Raw genomic sequence first — 25450 nt, forward strand, 5'->3', positions numbered from 1 at the left:
TGTTCTTGGACCTTGATATTTGTTGATTATTTATCTTTAGAAAACTTTGTATTGGCCTTTAGAAAATCAATTTTGTGCTGGTCTTTAGGCGATCAGAGGTAGTGCCTGCAGTTTATTCCAAGATCTTGCTTAAGGAAGTGGAGAGTACAATTATAATGATGTATATGTGAAAGACACTGATGTGGTGGAGAAGATGGTGAAAATGTGTCATTCATACTTGGGAGAGAGTGAAAGGGGCCAAAACAAAATTAGGAAATGAAAGAGGAAATTCAGTGATGATAACAAATGAATGAGGGCGAAAAAGCATAAGTGGGGTTGGAAGAAAGGAAGGCAAATGGCAAAATAGTAAGCAAAGACTTTTACTTGCTACTGGGGAAATGTGAAGAGACATTAGTTAGCATTGTCTTGTAAATAGAAGTCAGTTAAGTCTGCAGTAGTGCTAGTAATTTGGGCTGCAGAGACAGATAAACAAAGACTGAAAATAAACATTCATTTCTGTTTCCTTCCTGATAAAGTTTGGATAACTAAAATTGAGTGAAGATGCCGCACTGTTCTGCTTGATGAGCAAGAAATTATATTTAGCGGGTTTCTTGGTCTGCCATTATTCTGCTTTTCATGTTAATTATGAACCATTTGAATATTTTTTTAACCATCATCTGCTAAATGTGGATCTTTGCCGAGCATTAAGCTGCAACATTGCCCAATAATTTCTTCCAGTTCTAGCATAGCATGGCCTCATCTAAATTAAAATCATGACTTGTGTGCAAAATGCAGGCTGCAGCTCAGGTATTCTTCCTGGTTGTTTTGCTTCAGCAACTTTTAATTCCTGGAATAAGAAATTGTACTTTTTATTCTGTAAGAAACCTCGATAAGTTTCACAGATATTGAATTGAAGATCACAAAATAAAATAAACCTGTAACTTACAGAGATGTATAATATCATGAGAGGAATAGATCGGGTAGATGCACAGAGTCTCTTGTCCAGAGTAGGTGAATTGAGGACGGACATAGGTTTAAGGTGAAGGGGAAAAGATTTAATAGGAATCTGAGGAGTAACTTTTTCACACAAAGGGTGGTGGGTGTATGGAACAAGCTGCCAGAGGAGGTAGTTAAGGCTGGGTCTATCCCAACATTTAAGAAGCAGTTAGACATGTACATGGATAGGACAGGTTTGGAGGGATATGGACCAAACGGACAGGTGGGACTAGTGAAGCTGGGACATGTTGGCCGGTGTGGGCAAGTTGAGCCAAAGGACCTGCTCCTACATTGTATCACTCTATGACTCTAACTGTTTCCATTTTCTTTCGACAGTGATTCAGTCACACATATTGTAACTGAGAATAACTCCTGGAATGAGATTTGCGACTGGATTCAAACCCAGAAGATGTCAGATGCCGACAAGTTGAATTTACTTGATATCTCCTGGTTTACAGATAGTATGGGTGCTGGAAAACCTGTGGACATAGAGGAACGGCATAGAGTGCAGGTAAATTTACTTTCCCTGCGAGATATATAATACTCTGCATGATTGTTTTATCACATTATTCTGCACTCTCCATTTTAATAAGAATAAAAATAATTGATTTACATCTTTTATATAATAGTTGCATTTCCCTTATTCAAGTAAGTTGATATTTTAAGGTGTATGATGATTCATAAAGTAGATTCATAAATTTATGGCAAAGTGGAACCTATCCAATTAGCACATTATCCAATATATTGCTTTCCCGTCTCGATCCACTTCCTAACCTAATCTGTTGCCTTGTTTGGTTATGATATATTATTGGCTCATCCAACTACTTTTATCTTTGATAAATCTTTCAACCTCAATTGTCATACAGCCAAAACATTTGAAGATGGTGGTAGCAATAAACACGTGAACTGGAGGAGGACCATTATTCTTACAGGGAAGTTCGCCAGTACTACTCAGTAGGGTTTAAACTGGATAGGCGGGGGGAGGTGGGGGTGGGTGAGAGTCAAAGTAGTAGGTCAGAAATTGGAAAGAGTGATGGGAAGATATATGTTAGGACCAGTAAGTCTTAAAGGAAGGACAGGCAGGGAGGGGTGAAAGAATATGGTGATGCTGATGGGCTAAAGTGTATTATTTCAATACATGGATATTATGGAGAAAGCTGATGAACTTAGAGCCTGGATCAGTGCTTGGCACTATGATGTTGCGGCCATTACAGAAACGTAGTTGCAAGAGGGACATGACTCACAGCTCAATGTTCTGGGGATTCGTGTTTCAGACGTGATCAAGAGGGAGGCACAAGTGGTGAAAGATTTGTGCTACTAATCTTCAACATTGTCAAGTGGGGATTTACGAGAGGATTCACCCACAGAGGCAATATGGATAGAGTTTAGAAATAAAAAAGGTGCATACACTCTAGTATTATATTGAGGGAGTACAGCGTAGGTTCACCCGGTTAATCCTGGGATGGCGGGGCTGACATATGATGAAAGAATGGGTTCTGGGCTTGCATTCACTGGATTTAGAAGGATAAGAGGGAATCTTATAGAAACATACAATTCTTAAGGGATTGGACAGGCTAGATGCAGGAAAAATGTTCCCGATGTTGGGGGAGTCCAGAACCAGGGGTCACAGTTTAAGAATAAGAGGTAGGCCATTTAGGACTGAGGTGAGGAAAAGCTTTTTCACCCAGAGAGTTGTGATTCTGTGGAATTCTCTGCTACAGAAGGCAGAGGAGGCCAATACATTGGATGTTTTCAAGAGAGAGTTAGATTTAGCTCTTAGGGCTAACGGAATCAAGGGACATGGGGAAAAAGCAGGAATGGAGTACTAATTTTAGATGATCAGCCATGATCATATTTAATGGCGGTGTTGGCTCGACGGGCCGAATAGCCTACTCCTGCACCTATTTTTCTATGTTTAAGCAGGAGATAGAGCAACAGATATGTAGACTGATTACCAAAAGTTGCCAAAAAAGCTGGATTGTTCTAGTAGGTGACTTTAACTTCCCCAATGTTGACTGGGACTTGCTCAGTGCTAAGGATCAGATGCGGCAAAATTTGTGACGTGCATTCAAGAGGGTTTCTAGAAACATTATGTGGTTAGTCCAACCCAAGAAGGGAACATATTGGACCTTGTGTTGCAAAATGAGCCTGGCCAGGTGACTGGTGTTTCAGTGGGTGAGCATTTTGGATATAGTGATCATACTTAAGATTGTTTTGAATAGAGAGAAACCTTGACCTTGCAGGAAAGTACAAAATTGGAGTAATGAAAACTGCAACTTTATTCAGCAGGAGCTCGTAAGGGTACACAGGGAGCTATTTGTATTGGGTAGCTCTACATATTTATCTGTTTATTTATTTATTTATCTATCTATTTATTTATTTATTTATTTATTTATCTATTTATTTACTTATTTATTTATTTCAAACAGAATAAAAGAATAAAAAGCAAGTGTGAAACAGCATACAAAAAACAAAACAAGAATATTTATAAAGTGTCATAAACAATATCTATAAATAAATGAAATTGTATGTGTCCGAAAAGGAGCAGGAAGAAGCCAAAGCTTATTAATTCCCACCCCTTATTCAACTGCTTATAATTATCTTATACAAATTTAACAGCTATATGTACACCATATGTACACCAGCAGCTATATGTACACCAAATTATTTACATTTATACACTAATCAAATATTTACAAAGCCATACAAAAAAGAGACAAAAAAATAAAAAAGAAAAGAAAAAAATCCTCATATACTATACATTATCTTATTCCTATATACAACCCATTATATTCATATTCATATATATATATATATATTCATATATATATATCTATTCATATATACAACATATGACATGTTGGAGCTGGTTAAAGACCAGTTGATCAAGGTTCAGAACCGGCATGTTCCAGTGAGAGGGAGGGAAAAGGATGGCAAAGGATTGGTCAACAAGGAAAAGGAAGTCCGTGCGTGGTTGAAGAGGATGGAATCATAGAGGGCCTTTTATGGAATATAAAGAAAGGAGGAAATAACTCAAGCAGGTGGGGTCAAGGAAAGAGCATTCACGTCGCGGCCCTGTTTCTACCAATCTTTCCACCACCGCGCACAAGAAGCACAAGAAGCGACAAGACAGACACCGTTGTATGCAGATGCCGAGAGGTGTGTTCAGCTCTGGCTGAACAACTTCTAATCTTGTGTGTGGAATCGATAAGAAGAAGAAGACTCAAGCAGGTGACTAGAAAAGAGCCAAAAGGGGCCTCAAAATAGCTTTGGCCAGTCAGATTAAAGAAAATCCCAAAACTTAATCTTAAAATGAGGATAATCTTAAAATAAGACACCAATCTTAAAATGAGGGTAATTGGAGTGAGGGTAGAACCACTCAGGGATCAAGAAGGGTTTTTTTTTCACTTGGAGTCCGGTGATATTAGCGAGGTACTAAACAAGTACTTTACATCTGTTTTCACCAAAGAGAAGGACGTAACGGACAATGAGATCAGTGTGGACAATAATAATATGCGGGACATTTTGAGATTAAGAGGGAGAAGGTGTTGGGGTTCATGAACATCATTAAGGTGGATAAATCCCCAGGTCATTGAGGGGGGCAAGAGGGGAGATTGTGTGAGCGTTGACGAATATCTTTGCATTTTCTTTAACCACACGTGAGGTTCTGACGAACGGTAGAGTAGCTAATGTTGTTCATTTCTTTAAGAAGGGATGTAGAGAGAATCCACAGAATAATAGGCTAGTGAGTCTCAAGTCAGTGGTAGGGAAGACATTGGTAAGGATGCTGCAGGATAGAATTTACTCCCATTAGAAAGAGAATGGTTCCTGACTGAAGAAGGGTCTCGACCCGAAACGCCATCCATTCCTTCTCTTCAGAGATACTGCCTATCCTGCTGAGTTACTCCAGCATTTTGTGTCTATCTTTGGGTTAATTTAGGACAGTTAGCCTGGCTTTGTACACAGCAGGTCTTGTCTTACTAACTTGAAGGTAATTGATGAGGGGAGGGGGATGGATGTTGTTCACCTGGATTTTTGTTAGGCATTTGATAAAGTTCCCCATGGTGGGCTGATCAGAAGGTTTTGGTGCATGGGATTAACAGTGACTTGGTCGTATGGATTGTCAGTACTGGTTTACTAGAAGACTGAGAGTTGTGGTGGGTTGATCGCTCCCTCCCCTTAGTCCACTTATCCCTTCACGGACGGCACGGTGGCGCAGCGGTAGAGTTGCTGCCTTACAGCGAATGCAGCACCGGAGACCCGGGTTCGATCCTGACCATGGGTGCTGTCTGTACGGAGTTTGTACGTTCTCCCCGTGACCTGCGTGAGTTTTTCTCCGACATCTTCGGTTTCCACCCACACTCCAAAGATGTACAGGTTTGTAGGTTGGTTGGCTTGGTAAATGTAAACATTGTCCCTAGTGGGTGTAGGATAGTGTTAATGTGCGGGGATCGCTGGTCGGCATAGACCCGATGGGCCGAACGGGCCAGTTTCCGTGCTGTATCTCTAAGCTAAACTAAACAAAACTAAATCACCCCCTCCCTAGATACTTTTTCCTGCAATCGCAGGAGATGTAACATCTATCCCCATACTTCCTCTCTTACCTCCATCCAGAGAACCCAACAGAGGTTCACGTGCACCTCCTCTAACCTCATCTACTGCATCTGATGTTCCCAATGTGGCCTCCTGTACATCAACAAGACCAAACATAGACCTGGCCACCATTTCGCTCAATCTGCCAAGGCCTAATGGATCGCCCGGTTGCTATTCATTTTAACTTCTCTTGCCATTCCCACACTATCTGTCCTGCATCTTCTCCATGGCATCTCCTCCATTGAGGCCATGCATAAATTAGAGGAACAGTACCGTATATTCCACTTGGGTAGCTTACAACCCTATGGTATGAACTAAATTCTCCAATTTTAAGTAATTGAAAACCCTCCCCCTCCCCTTTCTTCCCCCAATCCCCCCCCTCTTTCACCTCCCTACCCTTCCCTTGCCCCACCTGAACTCTCACCTACGCCTCCTCTCCCCTTCCTCACACATTCCTCCCTCTTGCTTCACAATTTGCAACTTCAATCGTTTTGTCACACACCTTCTGTCTTTTCATCTCTGGCCTTTGTCCAACCATCCACCTATCAAGACCCCACCTTGCCTGTATACACATTACTTTTTAGGCTTTGTCCTGCCCTTTTTCTCTTCCAGCTTTGTCAACCCCTACCCAAAATCAGTCGAAAGAAGGGCCCCAACACAAGACATCACCTCTCCATGTTCTCCAGAAACGCTAACAGACGCACTGAGTTGCTCCAGTACTTTGTGTCTTTTTTGGTCAACCAGCATCTGCAGCTCCTTATTTCCACTCCCCAGTTACCTTTCTACATGAAGCCTTAATTTGCTTTTAATTTCACTGCTTCAGGTTGTTCATCAACCAGGATATACGGAGTTTTCTCTGAGGTACTTAGGATGAATCCACATGTATCTCCATTGAAATCCATTTTTATTTTATTTTGCCTGAACACGTAATCTATTAAAATTGCTTTATAATTTAATACTTTCAATTACACTGCTTACAATGTGCATACTTGACTAGGTAGGTTTCTATCCCATAATCATTTACAAACATGTTGAATTGTTGCAGCCTCAACACAAATTGCAGTGTAGTCACATTTTGCCACTTTGAGATCCCACCTATTATTTTTCCATTTCCCTCCTGCCGCTGAGGCAATTCTGAGATGAATCACTAATTTGCCTTCTATTGTATGATTTGTAACTTTAGCTATGAGTTTCTTATTTAGTTTTAGTTTTTAGTTTTAGAGATGCAGCGCGGTAACAGGCCCTTCGGCCCACCGAGTCCGCACCGACCAGCGATCCCCGCACATTAATACTATCCTACGCACACTAGGGACAATTTACATTTATACCAAGCAAATTAACCTACAAATCTGTACGTCTTTGGAGTGTGGGAGGAAAGCGAAGATCTTGGAGAAAGCCCACGCAGGTCACGTGGAGAATGTACAAACTCCGTACAGACAGCGCCCATAGTCGGGATCGAACCCGGGTCCCTGGCGTTGCAAGCGCTGTAAGGCAGCTACTCTATCGCTGCACCACCGTGCCACCCGTATGACTTCTAAAAATCAACAACATTATCAATTAATAACAACATCTGCAAAAGATTCCATCGTGCTTGTCTCGCATGTCATACCCTTCACAAATCCTTGCTGTTTTACCCTGATCAACTGGAAATGTTCAAGGTGTTCAGTTGCTCTATTCTTAATTATCTAACATCATGACAACAGATGTTCGGCTAAATGAGCTATAATTCCTTGCTTTCTTCCTCTGAACAAAACTCAGCCCTTCTGTCTCCTGGAAGTAATGAAGCTCAGATTAGATCCCGGCTACTAGCATCCCAAGTGATGATGCAAATGATTCCATATTCCACGTTAAAAGCAATTTCTTCAAGCTTCAGTTTGAATAGTTTGTAGTTTACAGCAGATTCCTGGTCTCTAATGAGAATTTCTTTTTTTTCCCCCTTCCAAATCTTTTAAAGCCATCAACATATTTCCATTATTAATCAAATGATGATACTGACATTGATATTTATAATACTTTGTTGCATATCATTCATTTGTTCTATATCTCTCTGTATCACCGCCTATATCTCTCATAAGATCATATAATTGGAGAAGAATTAGGCCATTCGGCCCATCAAGTCTACTCCACCATTCAATCATGGCTGATTTATCTTTTCCCTCCTAACCACATACTCCTGCCTTCTCCCCATAACCTCTGACACCTGTACTAATCAAGAATCTATCTATCTCTGCCTTAAATATATCCACTGACGGCCTCCACAGCCTTCTGTGGCAAAGAATTCCACAGATTCACCACCCTCTGACTAAAGAAATTCCTCCTCGTCTCCTTCGTAAAAGAACGTCCTTTAATTCTGAGGCTATGACCTCTAGTCCTAGACTCTCCCACTAATGAAAACATCCTCTCCATATCCAATCTATCCAAGCTTTTCACTGTACTGTATGTTTCAATGAGGTCCCCCCTCATTCTTCTAAACTCCAGTGAGTACAGCCCAGTGCCGTCAAACGCTCTTCATATGTTAACCTACTCATTCCTGGGATCATTCTTGTAAACCTCCTCTGGACCCTCTCCAGAGCCAGTACACCCTTCCTTATATATGGTGGCCAAAATTGCACACAATATTCCAAATGTGGCCTGACCAGCACCTTATAGAGCCACAGCATTACATCCCTGTTTTTGTATACAAGCCCTCTTGAAAGAAATGCTAGCATTAAGTTTGCTCTCTTTACTACCGATTCGACTTGTAGACTAACATGTTGGGAATCCTGCATCAGCACTCCCAAGTCTCTTTGTACCTCCGATTTCTGGATTCTCCCCCCATTTATTTTATAGTCTACGCCTTTATTCCTACTAACAAAATGCAAGACTCCACACTTTGTTACACTATATTACATCAGCCACTTCTCTGCCTACTCTCCCAACCTGTCCAAGTCCTTCTGCACAGTCCCTGCTTTCTCTACACTATCTGCTCCTCCACCTATTTTCGTATCATTCGCCAACTTGGCCACACAATCTTCAATCTCCTCAATCATTAATATACAATGTGAAGAGCAGCGAGCCCAGCAACGATCCTTGCGGAACTCCGCTAGTCACTGACTGCCATCCAGTAAAAGCCCCCTTTATTGCCACTCTTTGTCTTTTGCCATCCAGCCAACCTGCTATCCATGCTAGTATCTGCCCTTTGATACCATGGGGTCTCATCTTCCTTAGCAGCCTCCTATGTGGCACCTTATCAAAGACTTTCTGAAAATCTAGGTAAACAAAATCCACTGAGTCCTTTGTCTGTCCTGCTATTTACCTCTTTAAAGAATTCCAGCAAATTTGTCAGGTAAAGCCTCCTCTTCACAAAGCCATGCTGACTTCAGCCTATTTTATCGTGAACTTATAAGTACTCCGTAACCTTATCCTTTATAATGGACTAAAATCTTACCAACCTCTGAAGTCAGACTAACCGGCCTATAGTTCCCACTATTCTGCCTTTCTCCCTTTTTGTGCAGCGGGGTAATATTGGCAATTTTCCTATCGGCTGGAACCACTCCTGATTCGTTTGATTCTTGAAATATCACTATCAATGCTTTCCACAATCTCTAATACCACCTCTTTCAGAATCCTAGGATGCAGTCCATCTGGTCCAGGTGACTTATCCACCTTCAGCTCTTTCAGCTTCCCAAGCACCTTCTCCCTGTTAATAGCCACTCCACTACCACCCCCTGACTCTCTTGAATTTCAGGCACTTTGCTGGTGTCATCCAATGTGAAGACTGATGCAAAAAAGCTATTCAGTTATATAATGAGTAAGAAAGAGGCAAGAGTGGACGTTGGACTGCTGGAGAATGATGCAGGAGAAGTGATAATAGGGAATAAAGAAATGACAGAGGAGTTGAATAGCTTTTTTGCATCAGTCTTGCTATCCACTATTATATTATTGGCTAGCTTACCTTTGTATTTCATCTTTTCTCCCCGTATTGCCTTTTTAGTTTCCATCTGCTGTTCTTTACAAGCTTCCCAATCCTCTGGCTTCCCACTAATCTTTGCAATGTTATATGCCTTCTCTTTTAGTTTTATACTGTTCTTGACTTTTCTTGTCAGCCACAGTCGCCTCTTTCTTCCCCTAGAATCTTTCTTCCTCTGAAGAAGGGTCTCGACATGAAACGTCAACTATTTCTTTTCTCCAGAGATGCTGTCTGACCCGTTGAGTTATTTCTACATTTTGTGTCTATATTTGATATTTAGCACTCTAAAGGAATACCTGAATCATGAGAATTTGCATATTTATACTTAGGACATTCCTCGGTTCTCACTTTGTTTATTAAAAATCCTGTAATGAAAATCATTTGCTTCTGTTACTGCGGTTAGGCTGTGAATAATATTGATTTCTCTGTCTCTGATTCAAAATTAGTTGACTTGGAATATCTCATATGTTTTCCTCTATCACTACTTGTAGAAAGTAATGATTGAACTTGCCCACATTTTGCCACAGTCATAGTCATAGAGTCATGCTGACTATCAGACACAAGGAACTACACCTGCTGATTTACAAAAAAAGACGCTAAATACTAGAGCAAGTCAGCTGGTCCAGCAGCGTCTCTGGAGAACATGGATAGTCGACATTTTAGTTCAAGACCCTTCTACAGTCTGAAGAAGGGTCCCAACCTGAAACATCACCTACTCAGATGCTGCATGACCTGTTGAGTTACTCCTGCATTTGTATCTTTTGTTAACATTAATCCCACTTGCCTGCATTAATTTGATGTCCCACCATGCCCTGCTAAGTCAAGTACCTGTCAAGATGCCTCATATATATTGTTACTGTCCCTGTGTCCATTACCTGCTCTAGCAGTGATTCTAGATACGCACAACTCTACTTGCGAAAAGGTTTACCTTTCAGATCCCTTTAAACCTCCCCCCTTCTCACACCAATGCCCTCAAGTGTTGTATACCATTATCATGGGAAAAGGACGCAGGCCAAGGGGCCATGAACCTTCCTTAATCGATGGGACAGGATGGAGAGAGTAAAAAGCCTCCTGAACATCTCTGCACCTCTGAAGATCTGTCCTGGACCCAATACAGTAATACAATCACAAAGATAGCTCATCAATGCCCTTAGTTCCTTGGACGTTTAAGCACGGTGCTGAATACTCAATCAAACTTCTACAAGTATCAGGTAGAGAGCAAACTGACTGAATCATGGGCAGGTTCAGGAACATAGGAGGCAGCAGAAAGTGGCCATTGCCCAGTACATTATGGGAACTATCCTCCCCACAATGAATGAATGAATGAATGAATGAATGAATGAATGAATGATTGAATACGTTTATTGGCCAAGTATTCACATACAAGGAATTTGCCTTGGTGCTCCACCCGCAAGTGACATACAGTGACAGTTAAGAATTATACATAAAACATTAAACATTAATAATAAAACATTATTGATTAAACAATTAAAGTGATCTACAGGAAGGGCTGTCAGAAGGCAGCAAATATCATCAAAGAGACACATCAACCTGGCCATGCCCTCATCTCACTGTTGCCTCTGGGAGATGATACAGAGCTTAAGAACTGTTATCTCCATGTTGAAGAACAGCTTCTTTCCTTCAATCACCAGAACCACTCTGCACACTCATAACCCCAACCCTATCTCAGCAATGAACGACCAGAGATTGCTGTAGATTGCATGACATACTTTGGCCAACATTATTATGGTTTGGTTACCTAATATGACTGATCATTTATTGTATTACTGTCTATTATATTTTTATTTGGTGTGTTTTTGCATTAATGTACCTGTAAAAGTGCATCTAGTTAGAATCTAATTGTTCAGTTCCTGATGCATATGACAATTGGACACTCTTGATTGACTATGCCTCTCATAATTCTGATATACCTCGACCATACCATCTCTCAGCCACCTTCACTCCAGGGATAAAAGGACAAGCCTGATCAATCTCCGCTGATAACTTAAAGTTTCCAATCCAGGCCAAAGCCTTTGTGAAACTTCTCTACACTCAATGGTGACATTGATGATTACAATCTGGCCGATAGCAAGTTAAAACTTGGATTTTGTTAGGGCCACTTGGTTCAAGATCTTCTCGCATATTCTCTTCTGCCGCTGACTCTCATTTGGACCGATTAGCTGAATTCCATGTCTGAGGTGAGAATGACAGCACCTTATGTCAAAGGTAGACAAAACTGCTGGAGAAACTCAGCGGGTGAGGAAACTCTGTGGAATGAAGGAACAGGTGACGTTTCGGGTCGAGACCCTTCTTAGAATATTTGGCTCCAGCATTGATGAGCTGGAGACCCAACTTCATACGCTGCGGTACATCAGGGAGGGGGAGTATTACCTGGATGTTTTGTGCCAGGGGATGGTCACACCGACCAGTTTAATTAATTCAGTAGGCAGTGAGCAAGGAAAGGAAGGTGTGGCCATAAGCGAGGCAGGTAGGGGGAACCAGGAGGAGATGCGGCAGGAGCCACAGCCCTTGTCCCTGACAAGCATGACTGAGGCTCTTAGTCAATGTAAGGACGGGATCAGGGGCTGTGGGAGGGATGAGCAACCTGGCTGCAGCACCGTGGATCAGGAGGCCATTCAAGAGGGGGGAGTTAGAAGAAATGCAGTAGTGATAGGGGATAGTATTATTCGGGGGGTAGATAGGGTTCTCTGCGGCCAGCAGAACATGTCCCGAAGGCTGTGTTGCCTACCCGGTGCTAGGGTTAAGGATATCTCTGCGATGCTGGAGAGAAATTTGCAGTGGGAGGGGGAGGATCCAGTGGTCGTGGTCCATGTGGGGACCAATGACATAGGAAGGACGAGGAAGGAGGATCTGCTGAAGGAGTTTGAGCAGTTAGGGAATAAATTAAAAAGCAGAACCTCGAGGGTACTGATCTCCGGATTGCTACCTGAGCCACGGGCCAAATCGGCGAGGGTACGTAAAATTAAAAAGCTGAATGCGTGGCTCAAAGACTGGTGTGGGAATAATGGGTTTGGTTTCTTGGGCCACTGGCACCAGTACTGGGACAGGGGGGATCTGTTCTGTAAGGACGGACTTCACCTGAACGGTGCTGGGACTGGGGTCCTGGCAAATCATATAACTAGGGCAGTAGAGAGGTCTTTAAACTAAGTAGCGGGGGGGAGGTATCAAGGGGGGTAATAACGGCAGGGGTAGAGGAAATAGAGCAGGGTATCAGTGGGGAAGCGGAAAGTCAAAATGTGACAGGAGACAGAATGTGTGAAGATAAAGCTCTAGATGTAAAAGGGGCAAAAACGGAAAGGAAGGGTAGTAAAAATCATCTGAAAGTGCTTTATCTAAATGCACGGAGTATTCGTAATAAGATAAATGAATTAACGGTGCAATTAAGTATATATAGTTATGATATTGTGGCCATTACGGAGACATGGCTGCAAGGGGATCAGGACTGGGAGTTAAATATAGAGGGGTACTCGACAATTAGGAAAGATAGACAGGAAAGAAAGGGAGGAGGGGTGGCCCTTTTAATAAGGGAGGGAATAACGGCAATAGAGAGGAAGGATATTGCGTTGAAGGATCAGGATAGTGAAACAGCTTGGGTACAGATGGAGAATAACAAGGGGAAAAAAACACTAGTGGGTGTAATTTATAGACCTCCAAATAGCTGTGACGCTGTTAGTCAGAACATAAATCTGCAAATAGTTGACGCATGTAAAAAGGGAACTGCTGTAATCATGGGTGACTTCAATTTTCATATTAATTGGGCAAACCAAACTGGGCAGGGTAGACTAGAGGAAGAGTTTATAGAATGTATTAGAGACGGGTTCCTAGAACAGTATGTCACAGAACCGACAAGGGGGGAGGCAATCTTGGATCTGGTCCTGTGTAATGAAGCAGGATTAATTAAAAATGTCATAGTTAGGGACTCGTTGGGAACAAGTGACCACAATATGGTCGAATTCCATATTCAAATAGAAGGGGAGCAGGTTGAAACTCAGGCTAGGGTGCTTAGTCTAAATAAGGGGGATTATGAAGGTATGAGGAATGAGCTGATCAAAGTTGACTGGGATAGCAGACTCAAGAATAAGACGGTACATGAGCAGTGGTGTACGTTTAAGGGTCTACTGTATAACCTTCAAGAAAAATTTATTCCTATGAAGAAAAAAAGGGGTAAGGGTAAGAACAGTCAGCCATGGCTCAGTAAAACTATAAAGGATAGTATTCGGCTGAAGGCAAGGGCATATAAGGTAGCCAGAGATAGTGGGAGGGTAGAGGATTGGGAAGCATTTAAAGGTCAGCAAAAATAACTAAGAGATTAATTAAGACGGGGAAAATAGACTATGAAAGGAAATTAGCAAACAACATAAAAACTAATAGTAAGAGTTTTTATAGCTATATAAAAAGAAAAAGGGTGGCTAAGGTGAACGTTGGTCCATTGGAGGGTGAGACTGGAGAGTTGTTGGTGGGGAACATGGAAATGGCAAAGGCATTAAACGAGTATTTTGTATCAGTCTTCACCATAGAAGACACAAAAAATATTCCAACGCTGGATAAACAGGGGGCGGTAGGAATGGAGGAGCTAAATACTATTAAGATCACCAAGGAGGTGGTATTAGGGAAATTAATGAGACTGAAGGAGGATAAATCCCCTGGGCCTGATGGATTACATCCAAGGGTCTTGAGGGAGATAGCGGTGGGGATTGTGGATGCATTGGTGATAATTTTCCAAAACTCCCTGGAGGCAGGAACGGTCCCAGTGGATTGGAAAATGGCCAATGTAACACCTATATTTAAAAAAGGAAGTAAACAGAAGGCGGGTAACTATAGACCGGTTAGTCTAACATCGGTGGTGGGTAAAATGTTAGAGACAATTATTAAAGAAACACTAACGGGGCACTTGGATAAACATGACTTCATCGGACAGAACCAGCATGGTTTTGTGAAGGGGAAGTCCTGTTTAACGAATCTGCTCGAATTCTTTGAGGAAGTAACAACCCGGGTGGATAAAGGGGAACCGGTGGATGTGGTATACTTGGACTTCCAAAAGGCTTTTGACAAGGTGCCACATAAGAGACTATTGCTAAAAATAAAAAATTATGGGATTGGGGGTAATATATTAGCATGGGTAGAGGATTGGCTAACAAATAGGAAGCAGAGAGTGGGGATAAATGGTTCATACTCGGGATGGCAACTGGTAACTAGCGGGGTTCCGCAAGGGTCGGTGCTGGGACCCCAGTTGTTCACAATTTATATAAATGATTTGGAGGAGGGAACCAAGTGTAATATATCAAAATTTGCGGACGATACAAAAATGGGAGGAAAAGTAGGGGATGAGGAGGATAGGAAGAGTCTGCAAAAGGATATAGATAAGCTAGGTGAGTGGGCAACAACTTGGCAGATGAAGTTTAATACTAATAAATGTGAAGTCATTCACTTTGGGAAAAAAAATGATAGGGCAAGTTATTTTCTAAATGAGGAGGAGCTGCGTTGTAATGCAACGCAAAGGGATCTAGGGGTATTAGTACATGAATCACTAAAAGTTAGTATGCAGGTGCAGCAAGCAATCAGGAAGGCCAATGGAGTTTTGGCCTTTATTGCTAGGGGGATTGAGTATAAAAACACGGAGGTCTTGCTGCAGCTGTACACAGTATTAGTGAGACCACATTTGGAATACTGTGTACAGTTCTGGGGTCCATACTTAAGAAAGGATGTACTAGCCCTGGAGGCAGTGCAGCGAAGGTTTACAAGATTAATTCCTGCAATGAGGGGATTGACATATGAGGAAAGGTTAAGTAGGCTGGAACTCTACTCTTTGGAGTTTAGAAGGATGAGAGGCGATCTCATTGAAACATATAAGATCGTGAGGGGCCTTGATCGGGTGGATGCACCGAGGATGTTCCCAATGATCGGGGAGGCTAGAACTAGGGGACATAGTTGCAGAATAAGGGGGGGCTCTTTTAAAACGGAGATGAGGAAGAACTTCTTCACCCAGAGGGTGGTTAATTTATGGAATTCACTGCCCCAGGGAGCAGTGGAAGCAGAAACTTTAAATATATTTAAGACTAAAATAGATGGTTTTTTAGCTGCCAAGGGGATAAGGGGCTACGGGGAGAGGGCAGGGATATGGACCTAGGTATGGTTAGTATAGTAAGACCTGAGTGATCTCCTGGACAAGTGTCGATCGCCTGGATTGGGGTCGGAGAGGAATTTCCCGGATTTTTTTCCCGAATTGGGCCTGGGTTTTTATCCGGTTTTTTGCCTCTCCCAGGAGATCACGAGGTTTTTGGGGTGGAGAGGGGTGATAGCGGTATAAAGGGGAGGGTAGTGTCTTGTGTTCTGTGTCTTGTGTCTACTGTTTGTGGGTAAGTGTGTCTGTTTAGTGTTCAGCCATGAGCGAATGGCGGTGCGGGCTCGACGGACCTGGTGGTCTACTCTCGCACCTACTTTCTATGTTTCTATGTTTCTAAAGGCACCTTGGAAAATTGAAGTCAATGGCATCTGGGTAAATGCAAGTAAAACTAATGACCACCACCATCGATTCTCTGCTTACCGCAAAATCTATCCGATTCATTGAGACAATTAACTAGATTAAGCTTTACTTTGTAACTCCTTTGTAAGCTTATTGTATGTTCATTAGACTCACTTTATAGGATTGTGATTTGTCTTCCTTTTGTAGTTAAAGGATCGTGACAAAGAAGAAATCCCTGTAATAGATACTTTCACAATGAAATTGTACATTTCAAGACACAATGAGGTACCCCGCATTCATAGTTAAGTGGATCAGTGCCTTTGTTCATTTATGGCATTGATATTACTTTGAATAAGTATAACATTTCATAAAAGATATTAAAAGTATCATTAAGGATGCTGTGAAACAAATGATATGTTATCAATAAATACAACCAGCCGATGGTACTGTAAAATGGGAAGCATTTAGAGACAAAATCTGTTACAGCAAGAATGTCTGAATGAACCACTCTATTTCATGCAAGAAAATTCAATTTAAAATTCATCAAAATGTTTACAAACCAGAACTTCAATGTTTCTAACATTAAATAATCGTGTCATAAAATAGTAACCACAAAAGTAGACATTAAATCCTTCAAGGCTGTAATGATTGTCCCCTTCTCATGCTCTTTCTCTGTTTCTATGCGGTGTTTCTCTCCTTTAAACATATATCTAATTATGCTTTGAAAGCTAATATTGAATCTGAATCCAATAGTCTATAACAGCGGTTCGTAACCCGGGGGTCATGACCCTCATGGGGGTCATTTGGGGTTTTGCTGGGGGTCATGAAGGGGTCATAAATAACATATCAATTTGTTGAGCCCATTTTTAGGAACCAAACAAAGGTACATACCACTCACAGCATTTTGTTTGCGTATGTGATTACGTATACGCATACAAACTGCGTGTGTTGTGAACCATGTCTTCCAAGACGCGCACGTATAGTTTGGCTTCATAAACATTGTTCAAAAATCCGTGGTCAGGCCGCAATGTGTTATCTGTGCCAAGGTTTTGAGCCACGTGAGCATGAAGCTCAGCAAACTGAAGATCCATTTGGAGTCTTGTCACAGCGACCTGGCGGCGAAGGGCGGGGACTATTTCAAATGAAAAGAAGCTGCACTCAAGGGTTCCCGCATCGATTCGATGGGTCACTGCAATCATCAAAATGAAGCCGCGCTGGAGGCTTCATACCGGATTGCTTATCGAATCGCACAGACTAAGAAACCTCACACCATCGGTGAAGAGCTTATCAGGCCATGCCTTCTCGAAGCAGTGAAGTTAGTGCTGGGAGAACAGTAGTCAAACAAGTTCAGGCAGATTTCCCTTTCGAATGACACAGTCAAAAGTCGAATCTCGGATATGAGTAATGATATTCTGCCGCAAGTAGTGAGCGCTGTGAAGAGCAGTCCAGGGTATTCACTGCAACTGGACGAGTCAACAGATGTTGCCTAATGTTCCCAACTGCTAGTCTACATTCGTTACCTCGACGGAGAAGCCATGAAGGAGGAGTATCTGTTCTTGGAGCCATTGGCCACTACCACGGGGAGAAGATGTGTTCAGAATGATGGAAGCCTTCCTCATCAAACATGAGCTTGGCTGGGAACGATTTTTCAGGGGGTGTCCAGATGGGCCACCTTCCATGGTCGGATGCAGATCAGGCTTCAATGCCTTCGTGAAGGATGTCGCTCCTCATGTCTCCTTCACCCACTGCATGATACATTGCCATGCTTTAGCGATGAAGACTCTCCTTCCTGGTCTTCGAGAAGTGATTTCAGATGTGGTGAAGATTGTAAACCACATCCAAGGGAGTGCAACAAACTCAAGAATCTTCAAAGCGATGTGTGAAGAAATGGGCGCCGATTTCACAGTTTTGATATTCCACACAGAGGTGCGCTGGCTTTCGCGTGGTAAAGTTCCCAATCGTGTGATTCAACTTTGAGAGGAAATGGCGCTGTTCTTGGAGAGAGGGTGTACTGAGAATGAGAATCAGCTTCATGAAAAGATACAGGATGCACTGTTCGTGATGAAGGTTGCTTACTTGGCTGACTTCTTCTCCGAGGTGAATTCCTTGAACCTGTTATTTGAAGGAAACCTCCCAATGCTACACACGGCTCGTGACAAAGTGGCAGCGTTCATGAGGAAGATTCACCTTTACCAGAGAAGAGTCCAGGACGGTGACTATCTTCCCTGCAAGGGCCAAAATTGTTTTTAAAACATGGGGGGGGGGGGGGGGGCACGCAATGAGGCCTAACATCTGGGACAGGGGTTGAAATCATCCGGCCCTCAGGTGTATTTTTTTCCAATTAGTCTTCCCGACCTGGAAACTGCAGCTAGTCCCGTGGCAGGCTAGCTGACCTGGGAACTGCAGTTAGTCCTGGGGCACACAGGCGACCTGGGTACTGCAGACATTTCTGGGGCACGCAGGCGACCTGGGCGCTACAGCCAGACCTGGGGCAAGCGAGCCGACTTGGGCACTGTAGCCAGATCTGCCAGCGAACTGGGCATGACAGCCAGACCTGGGGCAAGCGAGCTGACCTGGGCACTACAGCCAGTCCCGGGACAGGCGAGGTGACCTGGGAACTGCAGCTAGTCCTGGGCTACGAGATTCCAGGAGCTGGCGGCCTCCAACTGGAATCGACCTTGAGAGCTCTGGTCGCAGAGCCTGTGGACTTGCCATCGCGGAGCTGGTTGACTTCGGAGGCTGCGGTGGTGGTTTTGCTGCAACATGTTTCACAAAACATGGGAGGGATTGTCCCCCACCTCTCCAAACATGGGGGGACAGCCCTCCCCCCCCCCTACCCCGGATGCTATGCCAGATGCTGAATGCCACTTCCACGAGGAGATCTCAACCCACCTTCTGGCATTTAGAGAATCCATCAAACGTTACTTACCCGAACTGGACGACTGCTCTCGTGATGAGTGAATCGTCTGACCCTTTTCCGTTGAAGACGGTGTCATCAGCGATACTGACGTGGCTGCGAAGGTTGAATTTTACTGAATTTGTGAGGATACACAGCTCAAGAGTGACTTCGTGGAACAAGAGCTCGCCACGTTTTGGTGAAAGTGAAGGACTGTCCTGTTCTTTCGAAGAGGGCCCTGACCCTATTGGTCCAGTCCCCCTCAACCTATCACTGTGAGGCTGGATTCTCAACCATAATAACTCTGAAAACGAAGGCACGTAATAGGCTTGTGATCGACGCTGACATGAGCATTCGTCCTCGTTTTGATCACCTGATGGTTGCGAAGGACTTTCAGCCATCCCATTGACTGAGTGTTGGCCGACATGTTTTAATAAATCGGGCTCTTTTTTCAATTTTTGTTTCGGGGGTCACGGTACTGACCAAGAATGTCTGATGGGGTCGTGGGGCCAAAATGGTAAAGAACCACTGCTCTAACTTCATAATTCACAACTCTTTTTGTCTCACACCTTCTCTCTTATCATCTCTGGCCTTTGTCCAACCATCTACCTATCAATACCCTCCCTCACCTGTATCCACCTATCACTTGCCAGGTTTTGTCCTGCCCCACCTTTCTTCCACCTTTGCCATCCCCCCTCCCCTCCCCCCCTCCCCATGATCAGAGAAGGAGGGTCCTGACCCAAAATGTCACTAGACTGTCAAAGCTGCCTAAGACATAAAAAATGTTTTTTTCCATTTTCCAAGGCAAATTCCTTGCATGTATACATACTTTGCTAATAAAAATTATTCAATTCAAATTTGTTGATTCATTTCAATTTTGGGTCAGAGGTGACCAGTACAAGAGGGATGGGTTGTAGTTGAACTGAAGGGCACCCATTATCCTGGCAGGCAGGTTTGCTAGTGCTACACGAGTGGGTTTAAACTAGATTGGCGGGGGGAGGGGGGATCTATAGCAGGAATGAGGCAGGAGAAAGGTTGGAAATCATTGTGGATTGTGATGAAAGACTGTTCAGTGGACAGAATAGGCATGACATGGAGCAAGGGAGGACTGTTGGATTGAGTTGCATTTATTTTAATGCAAGAGGCCTGACGGGTAAAGTGGATGAACTCAGGGAGTGAATGGGTAGGTCCTACTGGGCCGTTGTAACCATTATGGAAACCTGACTAAGCAAGGGACAGAAGGTAGACAAAAGTGCTGGAGAAATTCAGCGGGTGAGGCAGCATCTATGGAGCGAAGGAAATAGGCAATGTTTCGGGCCGAAACCCTTCTTCAGACTTGATGTAGGGCGAGGGGGGGAGGGGGAGGGGGGGGGGGGCAAGGGGAAGAAAGGAGAAAGGACGAGGAGGAGTCCGAGGGCTGAGGGAGAGCTGGGAAGGGGAGGAGACAGCAAGGGCTACCGGAAATTGGAGAATTCAATGTTTATGCCGCTAGGGTGCAAACTGCTCAAGCGGAATATGAGGTGCTGCTCCTCCACATTCCGGTGGTGCTCACTCCGGCCATGGAGGAGGCCCAGGACAGAAAGGTCGGATTCGCAATGGGAGGGGGAGTTGAAGTGCTGAGCCACCGGGAGATCAGGTTGGTTAATGCGGACCGAGCGGAGGTGTTCGGCGAAACGATTGCCATTAGCTTACACTTGGTCTGACAGGCAGCTAATGTTCCAGGGTACAGGTGCAACAAAAGAGACAGAGGTGAGGGTAAAAGACGAGGGGGTGTTGCTTTATTGACAGAGGAGAATATCACGGCAGTAGTCTGCGAATACATTATTGATGGGTCCTTTGTCATATCATACTATGTTTGCATATTCGGTTGTGCTGCAGCAAGTAGGAATGTCATTGTTCTATCTGGGACATAAAACACTCTTGACTCTCTTGACCCCCCAACTAGTTGAAGGTGGTTGCTGGAGGTTGCAGGTAGTGGAAGGTCTTACCTGCAACCTCCGGCAACCACCTTCAACTAGCATCGCAACCGGCTTCGACTAAAAAAATGACTGATTTTTAAAACAGCAACCTATTTATAATCGCGGCCGGTTTTGAATTTTTAAAAATAATCGCCGGAACCTAGAAGAAGCGGAAACCACTTTCGACCATTAGGGAGACTGACAAAAACCTCCAGGAACCGCATAGAAACCTTGGGTGGGGAGCAAAGTCTCCAGAGGTTTCCGTTCAGGTTTCCTAAGTGGGACAGGGGCATTAGTGGAAATGGCTTGGGGACAGTCCGTATTTCAGTCGAGGAAATGACGAATGTCCTAAAGCGTATGAAGTAACATAAATCTATTGGGCCTGATCAGAAATATCCAAGGACAACGTGGGAAGCTAGAGAAGAAATTGCAGGTGCTCTGGCTGAGATATATGAATCATCATTAGACACGAGTGAGGAGCTGGGAGACTGGAGGGTGGCTAATGTTGTGCCTCTATTAACGAAGGCTATAAGGTAAAGCCTGGGAACTACAGACCAGTGAGGCTAACATCTCTGGTAGACCAAGATTAACAAATTGCTCATAAAGTTGAACAGTGCAGGACGATGATGGCTTGGTGTTCATTTAACTTCTCTCTAATAATGGTGCTGCTAAGGAACAACACAAGCAGGTGGGTAGGCCCATACCATAACTGTTGATTCCTCTACTGCTACCTGCTGAAGCAGGGGTAAAGTACCAAAACCTCTCTTCCCAGCCATGGGGAAAGATCACACCCTTGTCTTGCATGAATTTGCCTTAAAAACATGTCACATTCTGCAAAGGACTGAATATGCTGACCAAATTGACAATAACATTTTATTATTTGCAGTTTTTAATTTATTTAATATTTAATGTGGAATTTCTTTCCTGCTTTGGAAAATCAGGTGTACAGTCTGAATTTTTGAGTAGCTGATAACTTTTTTTTTCTGAAACCAGCATGCTCTAAAATGAGTAAGTTGACGTCTTCATGCAAGTGGCTGCCTGCCTTCATGCCAAAAATATAGACAACTGCTATCAACTCTAGTCTGCTTCACTGCACAAACCATCTGGTGCCACAAATCCCAGTCCCATAGTTTAAACATAATGGAAGAAATGAAATACACAGCAGACAACAAAGTATTATGTGCAGAGTTCTCAAATCAAGCAAGCCAAAATTGATGAAAATGCTCCTGGCTGAATCATAAATAAACAAATCCTAATATAGCATCTATTCCTGTTTAGAAATACATTAACAGTTGGTAAAGGTGCACATATTCATTTAGTGACAAATCTCCAAATTACAAATTCACATTTTTTTTGGTGGTGAAATTCATGCTTGCTGCTCAATGATAATTCATTTTATTTGATATAATTACCACCGAGCAGCAGAATTCAGTACCTGCTATTTCAATATTTATTTAATATCACATTCATTGAGAATTCTGACAGCGTAATTGAGAACCATTGAGGACGTGTTCTATTCTTAATTCCAAATTCTGACATTAAATCTCTCTTTCCTAATGAATTGTGGCCCGTCTCAAAAAATGTGTTCTAATATGTTCTTTGAAAAGGGATTTTTTTCTGTGTAATGTTTTGTGTGCAAAACTCATATTCTGTGCTTACGTGGTTGTTTGGATCTCTAGTAATCTCCCATCTACATTTATTTACCAATGCAATATTTACAAAGGTAATGGGGCAAACTATAACATGGAAGTGCCCACAATTTCGACTGCCTTTAGGGTTGTGAAATGACAGCGAATTGATTCTTATTAGACATGAAGTGTGGCAGGTACCAATTTGTTATACTGATTTGACATCTTTTAATTGGAGGTACCGTCTTTGGAACATATTCGGCTGAACATATATGAGCAGCATTAAGTACAGATTTTCCCCCACAAATACCCACTCACAGGGACTATTTAAAGTGTAATTAGAATTCAATACACTTTATGGGCTATCCGTGGTTGCTTCAAGTTTGAAATCTGTAAATAAGTGCTGGTATTTTTTTTTTTGGCTACTTGCAAACTTTCTACACAGTCTGCCTGCCAGTTGACCCAACACATAACAGCACTGATTAGATCTTAGGGTGGCACAGTGGGACAGCGGTAGAGTTGCTGCCTCACAGTGCCAGGGACCCAGGTTCGATCCCGACCTCGGGTGCTGTCTGTGTGGAGTTTGCACGTTCTCCCTGTGACTGCCAGGTACCCTCCAGGTGCTCCGGTTTCCTCCCACATCCCAAAAAGGTGCGGGTTTGTAGGTTAGTCGGTTGCTGTAAATTGCCCCTAGTGTGTAGGGAGTGGCTCTTCTTATCATCACAAGATTAGAAATCGTTCAGCCAGAGCTGAACACACTTCTCGGCATCTGCATACAATTGCACTTTGCGCTTCTTGTGGTTCTTGTGCGTAGTGGTGGAACGATTGATGGAAACAGGGTCGTGACGTGAATGCTATTTCCTTGACCCAGGGAGTGAATGAGAAAGCGGGATAACATAGAACTAGTGTTAGCGGGTGATTGATAGTCGATGGGCCGAAGAGCCTGTTTCCTTGCTGTATCTCTAAACGATATTAAATTAAACTAAACTAAACAAAACTAAACTAAACTAAATCTTCCTTTTGGAACTGAGCATAACTGTGTGAATGAATAGAGACCATTGAAAGCACACAAGGCGAGAAGAGGGAAGAGATTCCAGCTGGATTATATGCCTACCTACAGTGGTCAAGGAGCCAACTCCTTCTTGAACAACAAAGGACTAAGATTCCAGATGTCTGCATCAAGGTTGCACTGAAATGTACCCTCTACTGCATCTTGAAGTTTATGGTGGGACGTATTGCATTGCCAGTGGCTGTAAAGATGACGAAATGTGATATCTGAAGAAGGCTCTTGACCCGTAATGTCACTCATTCCTTGTCTCCAGAGATGCTGCCTGTCCCGCTGAGTTACTTGTAGATTAACCATATTAGCTTGCCTTTACTATATCTATCACCACACATATTATGCATGCTGCACATTCCATATGTAGTCCAGTCCGGATCTTCATCCCTACCGGGACTATTGATAATGGTACATCACCATCTCACGGTCAAACTTGATGCTGACTACGGAGATGAAAGCATGTAATGTTTCCTCCGCTTGTGTTACAATGAAGACTAGGAGTTGTTACTCCTGTGTATGGGTCTCATTACACAACATGGTGTCAGAAGTGAGATAGTGTGGTTGTTTAATGGCAGTGTTTAAATCTTTAGGATTGATGCAAATCCGTATTTGTTCCTTGTTCTTTTTGGTTGCTACGACCATGGTTGAGACCCAGTCCGATGGATCAGCAACAGGAGCAATCACACCTAGAGCCTCCATCCTGTTGAGTTATTTTTGAACGCGACCCTGCATGGCATGGGGAACCCGGTGGGCAGGACGGACAACTGGCATGACCTCGGGGTCAGCCGTGATTGTGCACTTGATGGGAAGCTTGCCAAGCTTGTCGTCAAAGAGATCTCCGTATTGTGAGAGAAACTGTTGAGTGGAGCCATGTGCGGGAGACAGTTGATGAACCCCTGTACCAAAGGTGACCAAGCCTAGGTCATTGCAAGCATCAATGCCTAGCAGAGAAGTCACTTTCTCTCGGTCAATAAAGAAGTTCAGATTGTATATACATGACGGTAGGTGGCACTGTAACCTGACTCTTCCAACAGGGTGCATCGCATCTCCCCCAAAGGGGAGTAATGTAGCAGTAATTTGTATTCCGAATCCTGTGGAGCTCAGATAAGGATAGGACATTGCAACGAGCTCCTGTATCGAGTTTAGCAATAACATTCACTCCGTTAATGAGGAGGGTGACCATGAGATCGTGGTGTTTACAAGACAACTCCGACAAAGAATGTATGTTGATACTTAGTCCATCGATAGCAGGCAGCACATTCTCGTTAGGTAGAGGGATTGCTGTTGGAGTTACGTGAGAAAGATCTGGCTGTAGCAGGTGCACAGATTGCTTTGTCTCAACTCTGTTCCCACGCGAGCAACAGCAGCGGATGAAGTGATTTCTGTGTCTATAGTAATGGCAAATCTTTCCAAATGCAGGGCATTGTTCACGAATGCCAACATGCAAACCTCCACAGTTCCCACATTTATTGATAAACCTGGCATTGGATCTGCCAGGCACTTCTGCAGTCCTGTGCGGTGTGCAACAGTTTGGCACCACACCAAGCAATGCAGTCACTTCTCTCACACCCAGTTCTGGATCTCCCATGGTCCACTGTGGCAACTGACATTGTTGATAGGCATGGCAAACAATACCTGGTCTTAGTCGACTCGTACTCCAGATGGTTTGAAATTGATCTTCTCCATAGCCCCACCTCTGCAGCGGTAGTCCAGAAGCTGGCACGCCACTTCTCTGTCCACAGGGCTACCTATCAACTAGTTTCCAACAATGGCAGTCAATTTACCAGCCAGTACTTCAAAAACTTTGCTAAACGCTGGGACTTTCGTCATATCACCAGTACCACTGAATACCCACATGCAAATGGGTTTGCTGAACATCTGTCAGGAATGCCGAACAAGTGATGGAA

The 25450-nt window shown here is 43.4% G+C and overlaps 1 protein-coding gene across 1 annotated transcript in view; it reads left to right on the top strand.

The window, feature by feature from the left end:
* Window positions 1-25450, top strand: part of dntt (DNA nucleotidylexotransferase) — a 367455-nt gene that overhangs the window by 28398 nt on the left and 313607 nt on the right. The window contains exon 2 of the mRNA XM_033033629.1: window positions 1312-1486. Within this exon, the coding sequence (XP_032889520.1) occupies window positions 1312-1486 (175 nt within the window). The remainder of the gene's footprint in view (window positions 1-1311; window positions 1487-25450) is intronic.

Source organism: Amblyraja radiata, chromosome 15 (genome assembly GCF_010909765.2).
Source record: "Amblyraja radiata isolate CabotCenter1 chromosome 15, sAmbRad1.1.pri, whole genome shotgun sequence".
Classification (NCBI taxonomy): Eukaryota; Metazoa; Chordata; class Chondrichthyes; order Rajiformes; family Rajidae; genus Amblyraja; species Amblyraja radiata.